At 39.7% G+C, this 17,412-nt stretch overlaps 1 protein-coding gene across 1 annotated transcript in view; it reads left to right on the forward strand.

Annotated features, from left to right (window-relative positions):
• The window catches only part of ZDHHC2 (zDHHC palmitoyltransferase 2), a 30,981-nt gene that overhangs the window by 3,031 nt on the left and 10,538 nt on the right, over positions 1 to 17,412 (forward strand). Inside the window, exons 2-8 of the mRNA XM_014053054.2 lie at positions 5,333 to 5,359; positions 6,539 to 6,633; positions 9,413 to 9,533; positions 10,078 to 10,147; positions 10,647 to 10,679; positions 11,112 to 11,232; positions 17,200 to 17,332. Coding sequence (XP_013908529.1) covers positions 5,333 to 5,359; positions 6,539 to 6,633; positions 9,413 to 9,533; positions 10,078 to 10,147; positions 10,647 to 10,679; positions 11,112 to 11,232; positions 17,200 to 17,332 — 600 coding nt within the window. The remainder of the gene's footprint in view (positions 1 to 5,332; positions 5,360 to 6,538; positions 6,634 to 9,412; positions 9,534 to 10,077; positions 10,148 to 10,646; positions 10,680 to 11,111; positions 11,233 to 17,199; positions 17,333 to 17,412) is intronic.

The raw sequence follows: 17,412 nt of genomic DNA on the forward strand, positions 1-17,412 counted from the left end.
CTTGCAGAATTATGTCAGTGAATTCTGACTGCTTAGTTAGGACTCAGCTTGGAATGAGCCAGCCCTCATGGACACTTTTCAGGACGGGCTGTCCGATGACTTGCAGGATGAGCTGGTGAGGGTGGACAGGCCACCGACGTTCGACGCATTGGTCCACTTGTGCCTCCGGATAGAAGCCCGGCTGCAGAGGTGGGGGCCTCGCCATGCATCCCAGGAGACCACTAGTGTGCCGGTTCCTCAGGAGACTGCAGTTGCCAGGAGGAAGCCCATGGAGTTGGGTGCCGCCACACCCCGAGTGGCACGCACGGTGATGGCCAGACGACCCGCAGGGAGGTTGTGTTTTTCTTGTGGGGTTCTTGGACACTTAGTCACAGCTTGCCCTAAGAAGAGTAGAGAGGCTGCAAGGTCTGAGACCAACCCCTCAGCTCCAGAGCCACGTGTCAGGACTCGGGCGGGGCCCGATCCAAAGGAAACTGTGTTGGGCACAGTCTGAAACAGAGGTGAACGGGCCGCCATGGCATATGGTTTTAGCAGCACACATCCTCTTGTCGGGTAGTCCGCAGGGAATTCCAGTCCAAGCCTTTGTCGATTCTGGGGCTACCACGAACTTTATGGATGTGGCGTTTGCTACAGCGTACGACGTCCCTCTGTCCGGTGGACCCACCGATGCCAGTCGAGACATTGACGGCCGGTTGCTTCTGTCTGGGCCTATCAAGGCCGCCACGCAACCTTTGTGCTTGATCCTCAGGGAGCACGAGGAGGCCATCCAATTTTACGTTGCTTCGGTCCTGCATTTCCCCGTGGTCTTGGGCTTGTCTTGTCTGCGGACGCACGACCCTCAGATCTACTAGTCACAAAATCTGGTCACGTTCCCAACCCTGCAATGCGTCGACCACATCTGGCAGGTCTGTGTGGCCCAGGTACCCAGATCACCCAAGGTGGACGTGCCGCCGGGTTTAGCGGACTTCGCAGATGTCTTCAGCAAGCAGGAGGCGGATCAATGCTACCGCATCGGCCTTATGACTGTCCCATTGACCTGGCACCTGATGCGAAGCTCCCTACGGGTCATCTGTACTCCATGTCTGAGCTGGAGTTGGCCGCGTTGCGGGACTTTCTTGATAAGAACCTTGCCAGGGGGTTTATCCGGCCTTCGTCCTCGCCCTTGTCTGCCCCGGTTTTTTTCGTGAAAAAGAAGACTGGGGATCTGAGATTTTGTTGCGATTACCGGTGCCTGAATGCCATCACGGTACGTAACTGGTACCCGCTGCCCCTGATTCCAGAGTTGTTGGAGCGGCTCCGGGAGGCAACAGTATTCACAAAGTTGGATTTGCATGGCGCCTACAACCTGGTTCGAGTCAGGGCGGAGGACGAATGGAAGACGGCCTTTGGCACCCGGTACGGACATTTCGAGTACACAGTCATGCCGTTCAGGTTGACGAATGCGCCGGCAGTCTTCCAACATTTTATGAACGATATCTTACGGGACATGTTGGATCAGTTTGTTGTCATTTACCTGGACGACATCTTCATCTACTCGATGTCCCGGAAGGATCATCAACGTCATTTGCGTCTGGTCTTGCAGCGACTCCGAGAACATCGTTTGTTCACAAAACTGGAGAAGTGTCAGTTTTGGCAGACTACCATCGAGTTCCTGGGGCACCTTATCTCCCCTGAAAGAATTGTGATGGAGCCAGGCAAGGTGGAGACGTTGCATAGTTGGCAACCTCCTCGACATATGAAGGATGTGCAGAGACTTCTCGGGTTTGCCAACTACTACCGGACCTTCATTCCCAGCTTTGCTTTCTTGACCGCGCCCCTCACTCGGCTCCTGCAAAAGAAAGTGCCGTTTCACTGGGGTCCCACGGAGCAGCGAGCGTTCGTGGCCCTGAAGCAGGCTTTTACGAAGGAGCAGATCTTGAAGCACCCTGATACCCATCGTCCATTTGTCATGGAGGTGGACGCGTCTGACGTCACGGTGGGTGCGGTGTTGCTGCAGGCTCACGCCCCTGATGGTACCCTTTTCCCTTGCGCTTACTACTCTTGGAAACTCAATCCTTCCGAGCGCAATTACACCATATGGGAGAAGGAGTTGTTGGCTATCAAGGAGGAGTTCGAGGCCTGGAGGCATCACCTGGAGGGGGGCAGGCATCAGGTCGAGGTCCGGACAGATCATCGGAATTTGGAGTTTTTGACCACGGCACGTAAGCTGAACCAACACCAGATCCGGTCGTCTCTGTTCTTTGCCCGGTTCAATTTTAAGGTGACGTAAATCCCTAGTGCGTTGAATCAAAGGGCGGATGCTGTCTAGGAAACCGGAGTACTCTGACCCTGCGGACTCGCTTCCACCCCGGACTGTTCTACCCATCGAATCCTTTGCTGCAGTTCATGAACCTGTGGACGTACGGTCTCTGATACGGGATGCACAGCGGGGCGACGAGTGGGTGGAGCAACAAAAGGCGGAAGTAGGGCTGGCTTCCCCGTGGACCTTTGATGAGGACCTTCTGAGGTATCAGGACCGGTTCTACGTGCCCATAGGGCCCCTCCGTGGACTGGTTCTCTCCCAGTGTCATGACACTCCAACAGCAGGACATTTTGGTCTTTTCAAGACATTGCACCTGGTTTCTCGTATGTTCTGGTGGCCCCACTTACAAGATGATGGGCAGAAGTACGTCATGCGTCCAGTGTCGACAGGCCAAGTCAGCAACGGGAGCTACTCCAGGTTTATTGCAGCCCTTGCCGACCCCGGAGAGACCCTGGGGAGCCGTGTCCATGGACTTCTTGACCAAGCTGCCTCCATCATCAGGGTTTACCACAGTCCTCGTTGTGGTTGACATGCTCACCAAGATGGCACATTTCATCCTCTGTCGGAGATTGCCGACAGCCCGCGCCACGGCCCGCATGTTCATCCAACAGGTGTTCCGCTTGCACAGCCTACCTGACTGGGTCGTCTCGGATCGTGGGACGCAATTCACGGCCCAGTTTTGGAAAGGATTGATGGCAGCTCTAGATGTCCAAGTATGTTTGTCCTCGGTGCACCATCCCAAAACCGATGGGGGTATGGAGAAGGTGATTGGGATTCTAGAACAGTACCTGTGCTGTTTTGTGAATCAGCAGCAGAACAACTGGACGGAGTACCTGGCCGTGGTGGAGTTTGCATTTAACAACTCCCAGCACACCTCCACACGGACGACGTCCTTCATGGCTAATATCGGGTACCACCCTCGTTTTTTCCCTCTCACCCCAGTGGATTCCTCAGTCCCCGCAGCACAGGACTTCCTCTCTGAGCTCCAGGAGGTCCACCAATTGGTGCGCCGCTATCTGAACCAGGCGAAGGAGGATTACAAAAGGGTGGCAGATAAGTCTCGGCATGCAGTGCCGGAGTTGGCTGTGGGAGATCGCGTGTGGCTGTCCACACGGCATCTTCCATCCCACCAGCTGGCTAAGAAGTTAGACCACCGGTATCTTGGACCATTCCCCGTGGAGACCGTCATCAACCCGGTGGCCTATCGCCTGATCCTCCCAAGCTCAATGCGAGTGCACCCGATGTTCCGTCGCTTGCTCCTGATCCCTGAACAATCGGCTTGTCCTCTCCGCCAACCCTCTTCCCCTCAGCCATCATTGTGTGCTGTGGACACGTGGCCACCACACGAAGTGGCCCAGTTCCGTGACTCAGGATTGCTCAAGGGACAGTTCCAGTATTTGGTAGACTGGACGGATGAGGGTCGGATGGGGGACCTGGACCGATGCAATGGCCGTGCATGCCCCTGCCCTGGTGCGAGCCTATCATGCGGACAACCCTTCCCGAGCATCAGACCCGGGGGAAGGGCCCTGCAGTGAGGGATAGTGTTGTGATCCGGCAGGAGCCATTGGACCTGCCACCAGACTCTGACAGCGAGGGGCCTTATGAGTCAGCCCTGGAGGATGTGGAGGACCCTGGGCAGGGTTCCGACTCCGAGCATGGCGCAGAGAGACTGGTGGGCCACCAGGTGACGCCTGAGCCTTGGATCAGTGGGGGGGAGACAAGAGAGAGTGATCCAGAAACCACCTGTGAGTTGTTCCGGGATGCACACTATCAAAGGTCTACTCGGCGTCAAGAACAACTATGTAATTACAGGAGGTAATTACGCTCAGCTGATGCTTATTAAGCTCCTCTCCTGATTATAAAAGAGACTGCTTGTGCCACGCCCTTCTTGCAGAAGTCAACGTTAGGGACTAATGAGAAACAAACTTGGCAGGCTGGATTGCTGCCAGAGTTTGTTTGCATTGCTGCCAAGGTTTGTAGGACTTGCTGCCAGAGTGCTTATTACTTTGTTTATTTGGCTTTCAGCCAACGAGAGTCTGGACTGATTAAAAAACATTCTTATTTACGTTTGTCTCGGCTTTCGTTCCTGGACAGAGGAGGGGCGTCAGAACACGTAACTAGCAAATCATTATTAGTTTCCAGAACATCTACAATTTATTAATTCTTTGTAATTAGTCATTCTGTAAAATAATTAAATTTAAATATTTCATTCCTTAACAATTCATATTTCATAGAATTATTGAATGTAAGATTGGGAAAATGCTATAAAGATATTCAGTTAAATCTGCAAGAATCCCTTATTACAGTAACTATGACAATGGCCATTCAACCTTTGTTTAAATATTTCAACTAAGGGAAATCCACCATTTATCAGGAGGCAATCTGTTCTTCTAATGTTTGTATAATTAATATATTTTTTCTGATGTCAAACTGAAATTGACTTCCTTCTAATTTAATCCCATTGTTTCTTAATGTATCATTTAATAAATACATAGTATATTGCTACCCATCAAAAGGAACTCTCAGCAGTAAACAAAATAAAATATACAACTTAAAGTAACCAAATTGAGGCTTCTGTAAAAAAATAATACCTTCCCACACATAATAACTTGTATGTTTGTATCTTACATACAAACAGAGTTCCATTAAGATTCCAGGCAAACTCCGGTGAGAGAAGTCAAGGTCTTCATGTCTTTCAAGAAGGTCAACAAAGTCGTCTCCCGAAAATAAGACCTCCCCAGATAATAACTCCAATCGGGCTTTTGAGCGCATGCGCTAAAATAAGCCCTCTCCTGAAAATAAGCCCTCCCTGAAATTATTGCAACACAGCAGCAGTCATGTGGTGATCACATTCACCGCCTCCTATACCTCAAAAATAATAAGACCTCCCCAAAAATAAGGCCAAGCACTTATTTTGGGGATCATAAGAAAATAAGACACTGTCGGTACTCCAAAAACTGAGAATGCTTTTTTTGTGTCCAAATAATGTCAAGTTTTCTCACTGATCTTTCCTCCTTTTTTCTCTTGCAGTAACAATATCAAATATTGGAGAAAAAAGTAAGTAATAGCTATTTTTCCTACTTTGTAGTTTATAGAATTTAAGGCTGCTATAATGTGCATGTGTTCAGGCACTTCATCAAAATTTTATTTATTTCAGCAATAAATAATTGAAGATTGCATGCCTTTTTAAATTGGATTTTAGGCTGCATTTTTGTTTCTATGTCTCCCTATAGCTAGATCATTAAACCTAAGTAAGCAATGATCATCAGGTTTTCTAAAGAAAAAGGGGACAGAAGGTTGATCTATCTTCTCTATGTGTATGACCAGATACAATCAGATTCTTTATAATATAATAGAATAAATTGAGGTAACTTTAGTTGATACTACCAGACTCCTTCCCATTCCTATACTTCTATTTGCTGCATTAAAACCAAGATTGTAGTACTTATATTACTCCTTGCCCTAGAAAACGGGGCAGAACCAGTCAGGAAACTGTTAAGGAATATATAACAGTGTCTATCTTGTGTATTGCTATGAATTTTGTCCTATCTCCTACTGAGGCTAATATCATTGCCAAACTAAGCTATTTTCTTGTTTTTCTTTGATTATATCTTCTTTATTTTAGTAGTTAAATTGTAGACTTCTTGAGCAGAAATTTATCAGCTTTTTTATTCCATCCATAAATTATATTATGTAGTAAAACTACATTGATGACGATAAGCTTAGATGAGTTTAAGATGCATTAGATGGATTAGTAGTTATTGACTACCTTATTTTTAACTAATCAGGATGCCTGTTTACCATATCTCTGAACATTAGCTGCTATAGAAGAGTAATTGGTCTTAATGGCAATAGGATATAAATAAGTCTTTGATTTGTTAGAACAGTGCCCTTGAGTTTTTGTTGTTATTGTATAAAACCAATCTTGCTATAGACACATTAAGATTTTCTTGCCCCCATTAGATTCATTCCAAGGAATACAGATATAGATAATGAAAAGTTTAAATAACAGAACACACAGAATTTTCTTCCTGAATACATTTCTATCTGAATACATTCTGGTAGTGCTTTGTAGCTTCTTTAATAGCCATTATTTTATAATCCTGTTGGTTTTGAGATAGCAGTGTTCTTTATTGTGAACCATTGGAAATGTTTGGCTCTTTTCTTTTTTGGTTGTCTGTATATCTCTGACAATTTCTATCTGCTTAATGTCTTAATGTTATGATCTTGTTTTAGTGGTGTGCCTGATTGCGTATCATCTATTTTTCATGATGTTTTTGTGGTCTTACTGGAAAACAATCTTTACATTACCAATGAATCCTTCCAAAGAAGTAAGTTATAATTTTCTGTAAGGAAAAAAAAACTTGTTTACTATTTTTTTTCTGGTGCACAAAGGTTCTGTGTGTATACAGTAAATAACATCCTACATAAATATATTCTCTCTTGCTTTCCATCTGTTCATCTGAAGACACAGGTTACCAACATGTGCACTCTATTGATAATATCAAAGCTTTTAATATCCTGTTTCCCCGAAAATATGACCTCCCCGGATAATAAGCCCAATCGGGTTTTTGAGCGCATGTGCTAAAAAAAGCCCTCCCCTGAGAATAAGCCCTCCCTGAAAATATTGCAACATAGCAGTAGCCATGAGGTGATCATGCTCGCTGCCTCCTGCACCTCAAAAATAATAAGATCTCCCCGAAAATAAGTCCAAATGCTTATTTCAGGGGTCAAAAGAAAATAAGTTCCTGTCTTATTTTCAGGGAAACATGGTATTTATTGAAAAACATCCGTTTATATTGTGTGATCTTTCATGTACTTATTCTTTTTTCCCTAATTTGCTATTATAGAAATAAGGATATGTTGTATAAAAGGGAAAATACCCTCCAAAAAGTATATTCAGTACCTTAATACTGAATTTTCTTAGTCTTGTCATCAGCTCAACTAATTGTGGTGGTAATAATGTTAACATATTTAAAATACCATATTATTAAATAAAATAAAAAATATATAATTCATTACAACGTATATAAATGGAGAAATGTAATATTCCTTGATCTTAATAAAGGAAACAAGGAAAATCATTTTTGTTTCTATAGGCAGACCTATTATTTTTAATTATTTAACTAATATACAATAAAGCATTATTTTAAAATGTTGGCTTAAATATATGTATAACAGTCATTTTATAATTACTTGCAAAGGCCCACTTCTTTCATTAAATAATATAAAACATTGCTGATAATAATGCTGTTTATTCAAGGATTTCTCTTCTCCACTGTGATCAAGATTGTCTTTTAACCTCATTTTCAAATTGCCTTTCAAATTATTTCTTAAAGAAGTTAAGGGCAGATTTAGTTTTAATATATGAAATATTATATCACTTTTATAGGGAAGAGAGATTGATGTATTGATTTTCAATATTGCACAATTTTAAAAAATCAAAATTTTAAATAATTGTCTTTTTATTTGTTTTCTTTTGTTTTTAAGAATATGAATGTACTTCCTTCCTACCAATTTCACTTAGCAATATTGGAGGGTTTATTATACAGGATTCCCTTAAAAAAACTCTCAGCACAATCCAGGCTTTAATAAATCAGATCCTTAATTATGGATAAAGTTATAATTTCATGTTCAAACAAATGTGATTACAGGTGATCCTTGAGGTACAACAGGCTATTTAACGAATGTTTGAAGTTACAACACACACACCAAAAGCTAAATACAAACCTGTTTCAAAGTTACGAACCCTGTAGTAGCCTCATGGTCATTTGCCCTTATGACCAACTACATAGATCCTGCAGTGCAGCCACCCATGTATTACCATCCCATCCTTCCCAGCCAGGTCCTCATAGGCATTTGGGTCTGCTTTGCCAACATATCAGGTTCCATCCACTCCTCCCTACCCCCACTCCCTGGTCACCATTTGCTTATCCAGAGCTCAGGAAGTCAGGATAGAAAAGACCTCTCCCTTGCTCCACCCACCCGGCACAATCAAGAAAAAGAAACCCTATCACTTTTGCTTATATTGCAATCCTTTCCTTTCCAGTGAGTATAAATCACTACAATTTCTTCTTAGAGCCACCAGTACTAGCTTTACGCTAGTCTTATGCTGCAAAGCTAAGAAAAAAGTGTTCCCATTTTGTCCCTTGCAATCCTTTCCTCTCCAACTAACTTAAATTGGTAGCTGGCTGTCAAGGAAATGATTGCAAAGGAAGCAAAAGCGATGGGGTTCTTCTTTGCTCTGCCAGCATATGACTAGTCTAATGGTGACGCTAAAAAGAAATCATGCCTATTTTGGTTCCTTGCAATCCTCTCCTCCCCAGTGTAAATTGATATGATTTCTTCTTGGCGCCACCAGTGCTAGTTTTACGCTGGCAGAGCAAAGTAGAAATCCCATCACATTTGCTTCTGTGGTAATCTTTTCCTCCCCAGCCAGCATAAATCACTACTAATTTATGATGGCTGGGGAGGAAAGAATTACAAGGAACCAAAATAGGCATGATTTACACTGGCTGGGGAGGAAATAGTTGCAATGGAAGCAAAAGCAAGAGGATTTTTTCTTGATTTTGCCCTTGAGCAAGGAAGCAGCCTTCTCTACTCCAACATCCTGAGCTCTGGATATCTTCAAAAGGTATGTGTGCAGTTGTGATGGGGTGGGGTATGGAGGTGGCATATAGAACTCTAGGAAACCCAAGGGACAGGAGGCAGACCATGGGATATCTCAGAGGGTGCTGGAGGCCTCCTAGGTGTGCCTGTGCCTGCACTACACCTCCCTCGGTTTCTCACACCCCTTAGTCACCTCATTCTCTACTTAACAACCTGTGCATTTGTTTAATGGAAGCATTGGGGAAAGCAGGGACAAAGTTGTTAATCATGTGCTTCATGTAACATAGTCCACGACTTCTGACACAAATGGGCAATCTCCATTACTGTGATAAGTTGATAACCTGTATAGATAGACTTTCTGAATTGAGAAAGAAGCAGCCACATCTGCTTGCAAAGAATTATCTCTTTAGTTTCAAACTTTCCAATATTTAGGTAAATGTTTAAAGATGATTATACCAAATGGTTAATAAATAATGATTCAAGAACTGCATTATTTCCTAGTTCCATCTGAGCTATTCAGATAAGGAATTGCTGGAAAGAGAACCTAGAAATGAAACCCATCAAGAAGTGCTAAAGAGGGCAGCCAAGGACCTCCCTATCAGTACAAGAACCATGTCTGGAGGTAAATATTTGTCAATAATAATGTCTTTCTGATTATCCTCCTTATTTTCAGGGAGGTCTTATTATTTTTGAGGTGCAGGAGGTGGCGAGTGTGGTCACCTCATGACCGCTTCTGTGTTGCACGTAGTGGCTGTTAGTGTGACAGGAGTGCGGTGGCTAAAGTTGTGGGAGTGGCCATTAGGTAAGGGTTTGTGGGGTGCCTGGGGCATGTTCCCCTCTCCCTTCCCCCCCCTCCAGTCTCGCCTCACCTCGTGTTGTCTGCACAGCAACCAACCAGAGGAAATGGGGGGACCGACTGTGCATGTGTTTAAATATTTTTGGAGGAGGGCTTATTTTAGCGCATGCTTATAATCCAGGGAGGTCTTATTTTCGAGAAAACAGGGTATAATGTATAACACCATTTATTTTTTGTGTCCCAAAAGAAACATGAGATTGTTAGCAAAATGACTTTTTATTACATACTTTTCACAGTTGTCTGAGATATGCAGGAAGATATACACAAGGTAGCAAGTAGGGTAAACATGAATCTTTTTGTGTCTTTACAGCAATCAGATATTGTGATAGATGCCAACTTATAAAACCAGATCGTTGCCATCACTGTTCTGTCTGTGATAAGTAAGAAACAAAGATTACAATATTTGCAAAACTCAGAATTTATTTCCATCTTGCCTGTTGAAAGTGATTTCAGAAATTTTATTTGTTTGTTTGCTTGCTTGCTTGCTTGCTTAAGCACTTATATAGCCATCCATCTTATCTCAAACTCTGGGTTGCTCCTAATCAAAAATAAAAATAACATAGAAGCATATTAAAACTATTAAAACCAAAGACATAAAACCAAGAACCTGAACCCAAACCAAACTTCACCTCAATTTATGCCAGCCAGAGGCTGATTTGATGGTACGACAAAATAAGGAAGTTATCATATGAATGATATCTAAGTCAGCTCAAGCACAAATGAAATTACTCATTTAGATGCTGGTCCAGTTATACCGACTGAAGTTATGGACTAACTTGTTCTGTGGTTAAGATTGGCTTTGGCATAAAAGTTTTGTTGCAGTCTGATTAACTTTTCTGTGAATTCTATAAAATAATCTACATTGTTTGTATTTTTAAGATGTATTTTGAAAATGGATCATCACTGTCCCTGGTAAGTAATTTTTTGTCATTATGAATATCAAAAACATTGAGAAACTGGTTGTCTTTATTAGCAAAAAAAATAAAAGATTTTACTGAAAAAGATTTTAGTGACACTGTTGAAACCAGTTTCTTTCACAAACTCCAGGGAAGGAGTAATATACTAGTTCAAAAGCTGTGTATTTTGTGGAAAATATTGAAAGAACTATCTTACTAAGCCCAGTTCATCTTTCTGTTTTTAATTTTGGCACTATTACATGTTTGTTTATGTTTGTAATATTATTATGAGTTATACTATTCATTGATGTAACTCCTTTATTTAAAGAATTATTGTAATATGAAAAACAGAAGTGTTTATAATAACAAATGGAGTATTATAAATGATATTTTGTGTGGGTATCCATTCATACATATATTTTCAGCAGTTTGTATTCTCTTTTCCTAGGGTGAACAACTGTGTTGGATTCTCAAATTACAAGTTTTTTCTTTTGTTCTTGGCTTACTCTCTATTATACTGCCTTTTCATCTTTGCAACTGAGTTACAGCATTTTATTAGATTCTGGACAGTAAGTTTCAATTCATTTTCTGGTTCTGATGATGTATACACAATTGAAAATCTTGTGTCTATAAGCTTCAATTAGGTGACATTGGAAGATGTAGGGCAAAAATTATTGAAATGGGCTAATGTCAGGACTTCTGATTCCTGTGAGAATGAAACTTGGGACAGCTGTAGATATTTCAGCACCACTGCACCTTCTAATTATACTTCCCAGAAACCCATGGTTGTGTGGTACAAGGGAATATGACAGGCATTGGGATTTATTTATATATTGGTACTAGTCAATAACTGGAATATTCTGAATTATTTAAACTGTGCTTAAACTATATATAGCTCTATAGTTTTTCAAACAACGTTCTACTTAAAGCTGGTCCTTAAAATTGTGTCTTCCTGACAAGATATAATGAGAATCAGGAATATGTAAATTTCCCACCCACCCCTTCATATTCCATATACAGTATTTTATGGTAAAAGTAAGGCACGTGGCTATTTTCAAAGACATTATGTAAGGAATGGATTATTAACAATATGGCAAAGAGTAAAAGGGAAACATTATTTAGAAATATCAATGTGGCTTTCAACAATGGAAGCATTGACACATCCAAATATTAGTAATCTGAAAAATATTATTAGATACGAAGATATCTTAACAGAAAGGGGAGAACTAAAACAAAAACAAGAATTAGAAGAGCAAGACATTGCAAATACAATCAAGACATGAAAAAGATAAAAGGGAGTATGGTTTTAACTTGGGAAGTTCAGAATTGGATAAAATACTAATGGGAACAGAAGAAAGAATAATCAAGAAACTATGTAGCCATCTATTAAGAACTAGGTTAGAAGAATAAGTGGTTAAAGATACAATGTTAACTTGGGCAAAGAACTTTGACTACACGATTGAGCTAGAAAAGTGGGAACAACTATGGGAAAGGAACTATTAATAAACCATATCAACAGCTTACAAAGAAAATTTATACAAAATGTTTTATAGATGGCACATGTCACCAGAAAAATTAGCAAAGATCTTTAAAGACAAATCAGTGAAATGTTGGAAACGTCAACAAGCAACAGGTTCTTATTATCATATGTGGTGGACATGTGCAGAAGCAAGGAAGTATTGGACTAAAATAAGAGTATGGTAGAGAAAATGTTACAACAGGAAATAGAATTTAGACCAGAGATATTTTTACTAGGTATTATCCCAGAGAAACTTAAGAAAGAGGATACTTATTTGATTATACATGTAACTACAGCAGCGAGAATTGTATTTGCCCAAAATTGGAAATTAAATAAGTTACCAACAGATGAAGAGATAATAAAGAAAAATACTAGACTGTGAAGAGATGAACAGGTTGACACTGAAAATAAAGGATAAAGAGGAATAGGTGTACTTCAAGACATGGGAAAGATTATATGATTGGCTAGGGAAAGGAAGCTAGAAAAGAAAGTAAGGAGAAGATACAGAACCCAGACAATGCACTATTAAATGAAAAAAGGGGGGAGGGGAAAACAGAAAAGAAAATATTAAATATACAAGTATACAGTATATTCAAGAGTGAGATATAAAGTGGGGGAACATAGATAGATTAGCGAAGGTAAGGGAATAAGAAATGATACTAAATTATATTTGGGTTTGCAGAAATACCATCCCCAAAAAACATGAGATTTGAAAGAGACACCTGTAACTACAGAAAAAGAAAGGGAGAGAGGAGGAGAGAATAAGAGAAAGAGGAAGGAAGGAAAAGAAGTAAGGAGAGGAGAGTGGAAGGTAGAGAAAGAGAAGGAGATAGGGTAGGAAGGGGAAGAGAAAAGTAGGAGTAGGAGAAAGGTAAGGAAAGAAGGAAGGGGAAGGAGAGGAGGAAAGAAGAAAGTAGAGAAGGGAGGGTGGGAAAGAAAGAAAAGAAAGGGAAAATAAGGTGGTGTTAGAACAGGCAGAAGGGATGGTAAATAAAGCAACCCAAGCAACCCAAACTATATATTATAACCTATTAAATGGAATAATAAATGTATAAGAATGACAAATGTAAAGAAGAATAACAATTATGTGAATGTATACTTAAAATGGTATGTAAGAGAATAAAAAATTGGAAAAAATATTCCATGTACAGTATTTAAATGCTATGGGTGTTAATTAGTATTTTGGATCTTTAAATAAAATTACTGTATTTTCAGAATATAAGACGCATCTTTTTCCCTCAAAAAAGAGGCTGAATATCTGGGTGTGTCTTAAACACTGAATATAGCATTATTTTGGCTCCAGAAGCCCTGCCCCTTCACCAAAATGGCCGTGCATAGCTTGTAGGAGGTTTCAGAGAGCTGCTGGGGAGGGCGGAAATGAGCAAAAGTGGGCTTATTGATTTTTTGATCAATTACCCCCCCCCAGGCCCCCAGGAGCACACTATAAGCTTCCTAATGCCTTTTTTTTTTTACAAAAAACGGGCCCGTTTTGGGGAAAAACGGGATATTTTTGCTCGTTTTCCCCCCCCCCCACCTCCCCAGGAAACTCTATAAGCCTCTTAAGGTCTATTCATGCTCTTTTGGGGGGGGGGAAAACAGGCCGTTTTGGGGAGGTTTACAGAGTGCAAAAACTTTTTTCTTTTTAATTTGCCTCTTCAAAACCTTGGTGTATCTTATATTCTGAAAATTACGATAGATAGATAAATAGATAGATAGATGGAATGATTTATTGGTCTTCAGTGTTTTTAGTACTTAAAAAATTGGTTGGTCAATTACAGAGTAGACTTAAATTTATCAAGCTTCAACTTATAAACCTAGTCCATTCATCATGTTTAGCTATAATTTGATTAACAACTAATTAGCTATGATTTAAATCACAAATACCTGTAGTTGGATTTGAACAAACCATGGTTTACAAAGGCCCATGACTGGGTTTGCACACTATATTAAGGCACTTTCAACAGTCCTCTACATTTTTCCGTATAACAGTACAAGTAGTCATCGACTTATGACCACAGTTGACTCCAAAATTTCCATTGCTAAGCAATGCAGTTGTTAAGTGATTTTTGTCCCATTTTGCAATCATTTTGTTAATCATTGCAGTTTTTAAGTAAATCGTGTAGTTGTTAAATGAATCTGGCTTCCCCCATTAACTTTGCTTGTTGGAAGCTGGCTGGGAAAATTACAAATTGTGAATACATGGCTCCCAATTGTCAAAAGCCCAAATTTTGATTAGGTGACCATAGTTTGAAAACTGGTCATAAATCCCTTTTTTCAGTTCCTTTGTAATTTCTAAAGGACACTAAGCGAATGGTTTTAAGTTGGGACTACCTGTATTTATATCACTTCAATTAGGTCAAATATAGCAATAGCACTTAGACTTATATATTGCTTTACAGCCATTTCTAAGCAGTTTACAGAGTCAGCATATTGCCCCCAACAATCTGGGTCCTCATTTTACTGACTTCAGAAGGATAGAAAACTGAGTCAATCTTTTTTTTTTAATAATTTTTTATTTTCAAAACAAACATGACACATAAAATCTTCTTTCTTTACATACTGTAGAAAGTGTTTCAATTGGTTACAAAAGGCTTTCGTGCATCTCTTCCACCGTCATCAAGTATAGTTCATATTAACTCAAGTATTTTAACTCCAATGTTTATATATGTTACCATCATCATACCTCCAGTTTTATTGGACAATCATTGTTTAGACGTCCTTCATCATAAAATATACCAAAATTTAATGCATAGCCACATACTGGCATTTCATTTACTATTTCTAAAATCCTCCAATAGTACTGAGTCCTTATGTCCTATTCTAACTATACATCCATATTTAGTAACAAAATTTTCCAATCCTCCTTTTCAAAGCACTGTTTACAATTTACATCCAATTTCCTTATGTTGTACCCATAAATATATATAAATTATTTGTCATTATCCCTTCTTTATTTGACTATATCCTGTATCATAACATTTTCCCCCCAATAGTCAAAACTTGACTTTATTTAATTTAGTTCTTTTTTTTATTGACCTTTATATATAATCCAAAAGGTTTTCTGATCTTCCCTTCATGGGTATCATTCAATATTCATATCCAATTATTGCTTATCATAACACTACACATTGTATACATTATCATTATCAGTTTTTTATTTAACTATACCTATTGTCACTAAATTTCACTAAGTTTAACTAGTTTTAAATTATACTCTTCCATCTATCAACTTGTATCTTTCCATTGACAAAACAGTCTTATGTCTTCTGCCATTTGTGGTATTAATCTTCTAAACATCTTCTTGATCAGCTTTGTATGGACTTCTCTTATCAACTCCTTGCTTGTAAGATTTCTCATATAATTTGGATGCCCTCTTTCTGTTTCTTTATTCCGCTTGTCTTTGATTGTCAACAGTGTTATCAATATTTTTGCTGATAAGGTTTCATAGTCCATAAATTCTTTATTTTTTTCTTTTTCTTCTATTTCTTGCCCTTTGAGATAATTTCCTCTCCATTTATTTCCTCTTTCAATATTCCATTCTTTGCATTTTCAAAAACAAACCAATTGCCATAAATATCAGCAAGTTTAATCTCTTTATATTCATTTTCCACTTCAGTTTTTCGGGTTTCAATCCCCTCATTTTGCATTTGATAACATCTTCATTTTTTCATCATATTTTGCTGTTAACTGCTCCAAGTATTCCAGTTTTTGTTCTATTCTCTCATATGTATTTGATGATTTTAGTAATTCTGAAAATATTGTCTATAATTTTACAAACTCTATATTTTTTTGACATTGTGCCATCTTAACAAGCAGAGCTGCTCTTGCTTGGAAGATTATTAATGTTAAAACATGGATTCTCAAAAGCTGTTTTTTCCCCTCTTCTCTGGTTGAAAACACACTTCAAAGGGACATCTGGCTTACCCCTATCGCTCTGTAACAAGCCGTCAAAACAAACCATGAAGAAAGGAGAAAGTTCCGCTTGAATACACAAAGCTCCGATCAACAAAAACTCCCTGCATTCGAGCAGCGTACCACTGTTAAAATGTTTCTTTTTTATGTCTATTTTGTATTTCAAATTAGAAAAAGAGGCCCAAACTTTAAATGAATTTAAAAAAAATATACCCACAGCAATGAAAGAGGAAAACTTTGGTCTTTAAATCACAGTCACAGAGAAAAAGTAGGAAAAAAAGACTTAATCCATCCATTTTAAAAGGCTTGTAAAGATTCCATCCATAAAGATAGTATTTAAAAAAGTGAGATAACCACTGTCCAAAGCCATTAGAAGTTTAATTTTGCCGGTTGATTCTTCTATTCTTTAATTTAAATCAATGTTTACGTTTTTATAGGCAGTCTTTCTTTTAAAACAATAAAGATTCCTCACCAGCTGGAAACACTTTCACTCTCCATTCCTTCCGTTTTGGAGCCGCCCCGACCTCATCAGCCTTGGCTGGAATTTTTGTCACCAGCTTGAAGAACTTCTCTTGCTTCTTTCGGGGATTTTGCGATATTTCCAAGATCAGCAAGACGTATTCCTCCTGTTCACTGTCTCTTCGGGACAGTTTAGATCTGTTTGGACCCCTCCAGTGGCAAAACGGTCGACTGTGATCTCAGAGCATTGAGATCGCACGGTGTGTGGTCGCAACTTCGGCCCCGCCTTCAAATGAGGCTGAGTCAGTCTTGAGCCTGGTGAAATTCGAATTGCCAAATTGCAGGCAGCTGGCAGTCAGCAGAAGTAGCCTGCAATACTGCATTCTAACTACTGTGCCACTGTTATATTATAGTTATAATATAAATCAGTGTTTTTCAAAGTTGTCATCTTATAAGATGTGTAGACTTTACACTGTCAGGGGAATTCTGGAAGTTGAAGTCCACACATCTTAACATTGGCAAGTTGTAAAAAACACTGGCATAAATAAGAGAAGATTGTATGTAGTCATGATCTAACTTGATTTTTAAATAGATGTATTTATGTGTCTAAAAGAATATTGAAACAATTTTTTCTCTTTCTTTATAGAACGGCCTTCCTGACACTCAAGCCAAGTTCCATATTATGTTTTTGTTCTTTGCAGCAGCTATGTTTTCAATTAGCTTATCCTCTCTCTTTGGTTATCATTGCTGGTTGGTCAGTAAGAATAAATCAACTTTAGGTAAGGAATTAGAATTTTATTTTGTCAACAAACCATGCTATCCCTTGAGAGTACTATTTTTAAAATGTTAAATAATGTAA

Source organism: Thamnophis sirtalis, unplaced genomic scaffold (genome assembly GCF_051295495.1).
Source record: "Thamnophis sirtalis isolate CommonGarterSnake01/CBP01778 unplaced genomic scaffold, rThaSir2_p1.2 scaffold_10, whole genome shotgun sequence".
NCBI classification, from domain to species: Eukaryota; Metazoa; Chordata; class Lepidosauria; order Squamata; family Natricidae; genus Thamnophis; species Thamnophis sirtalis.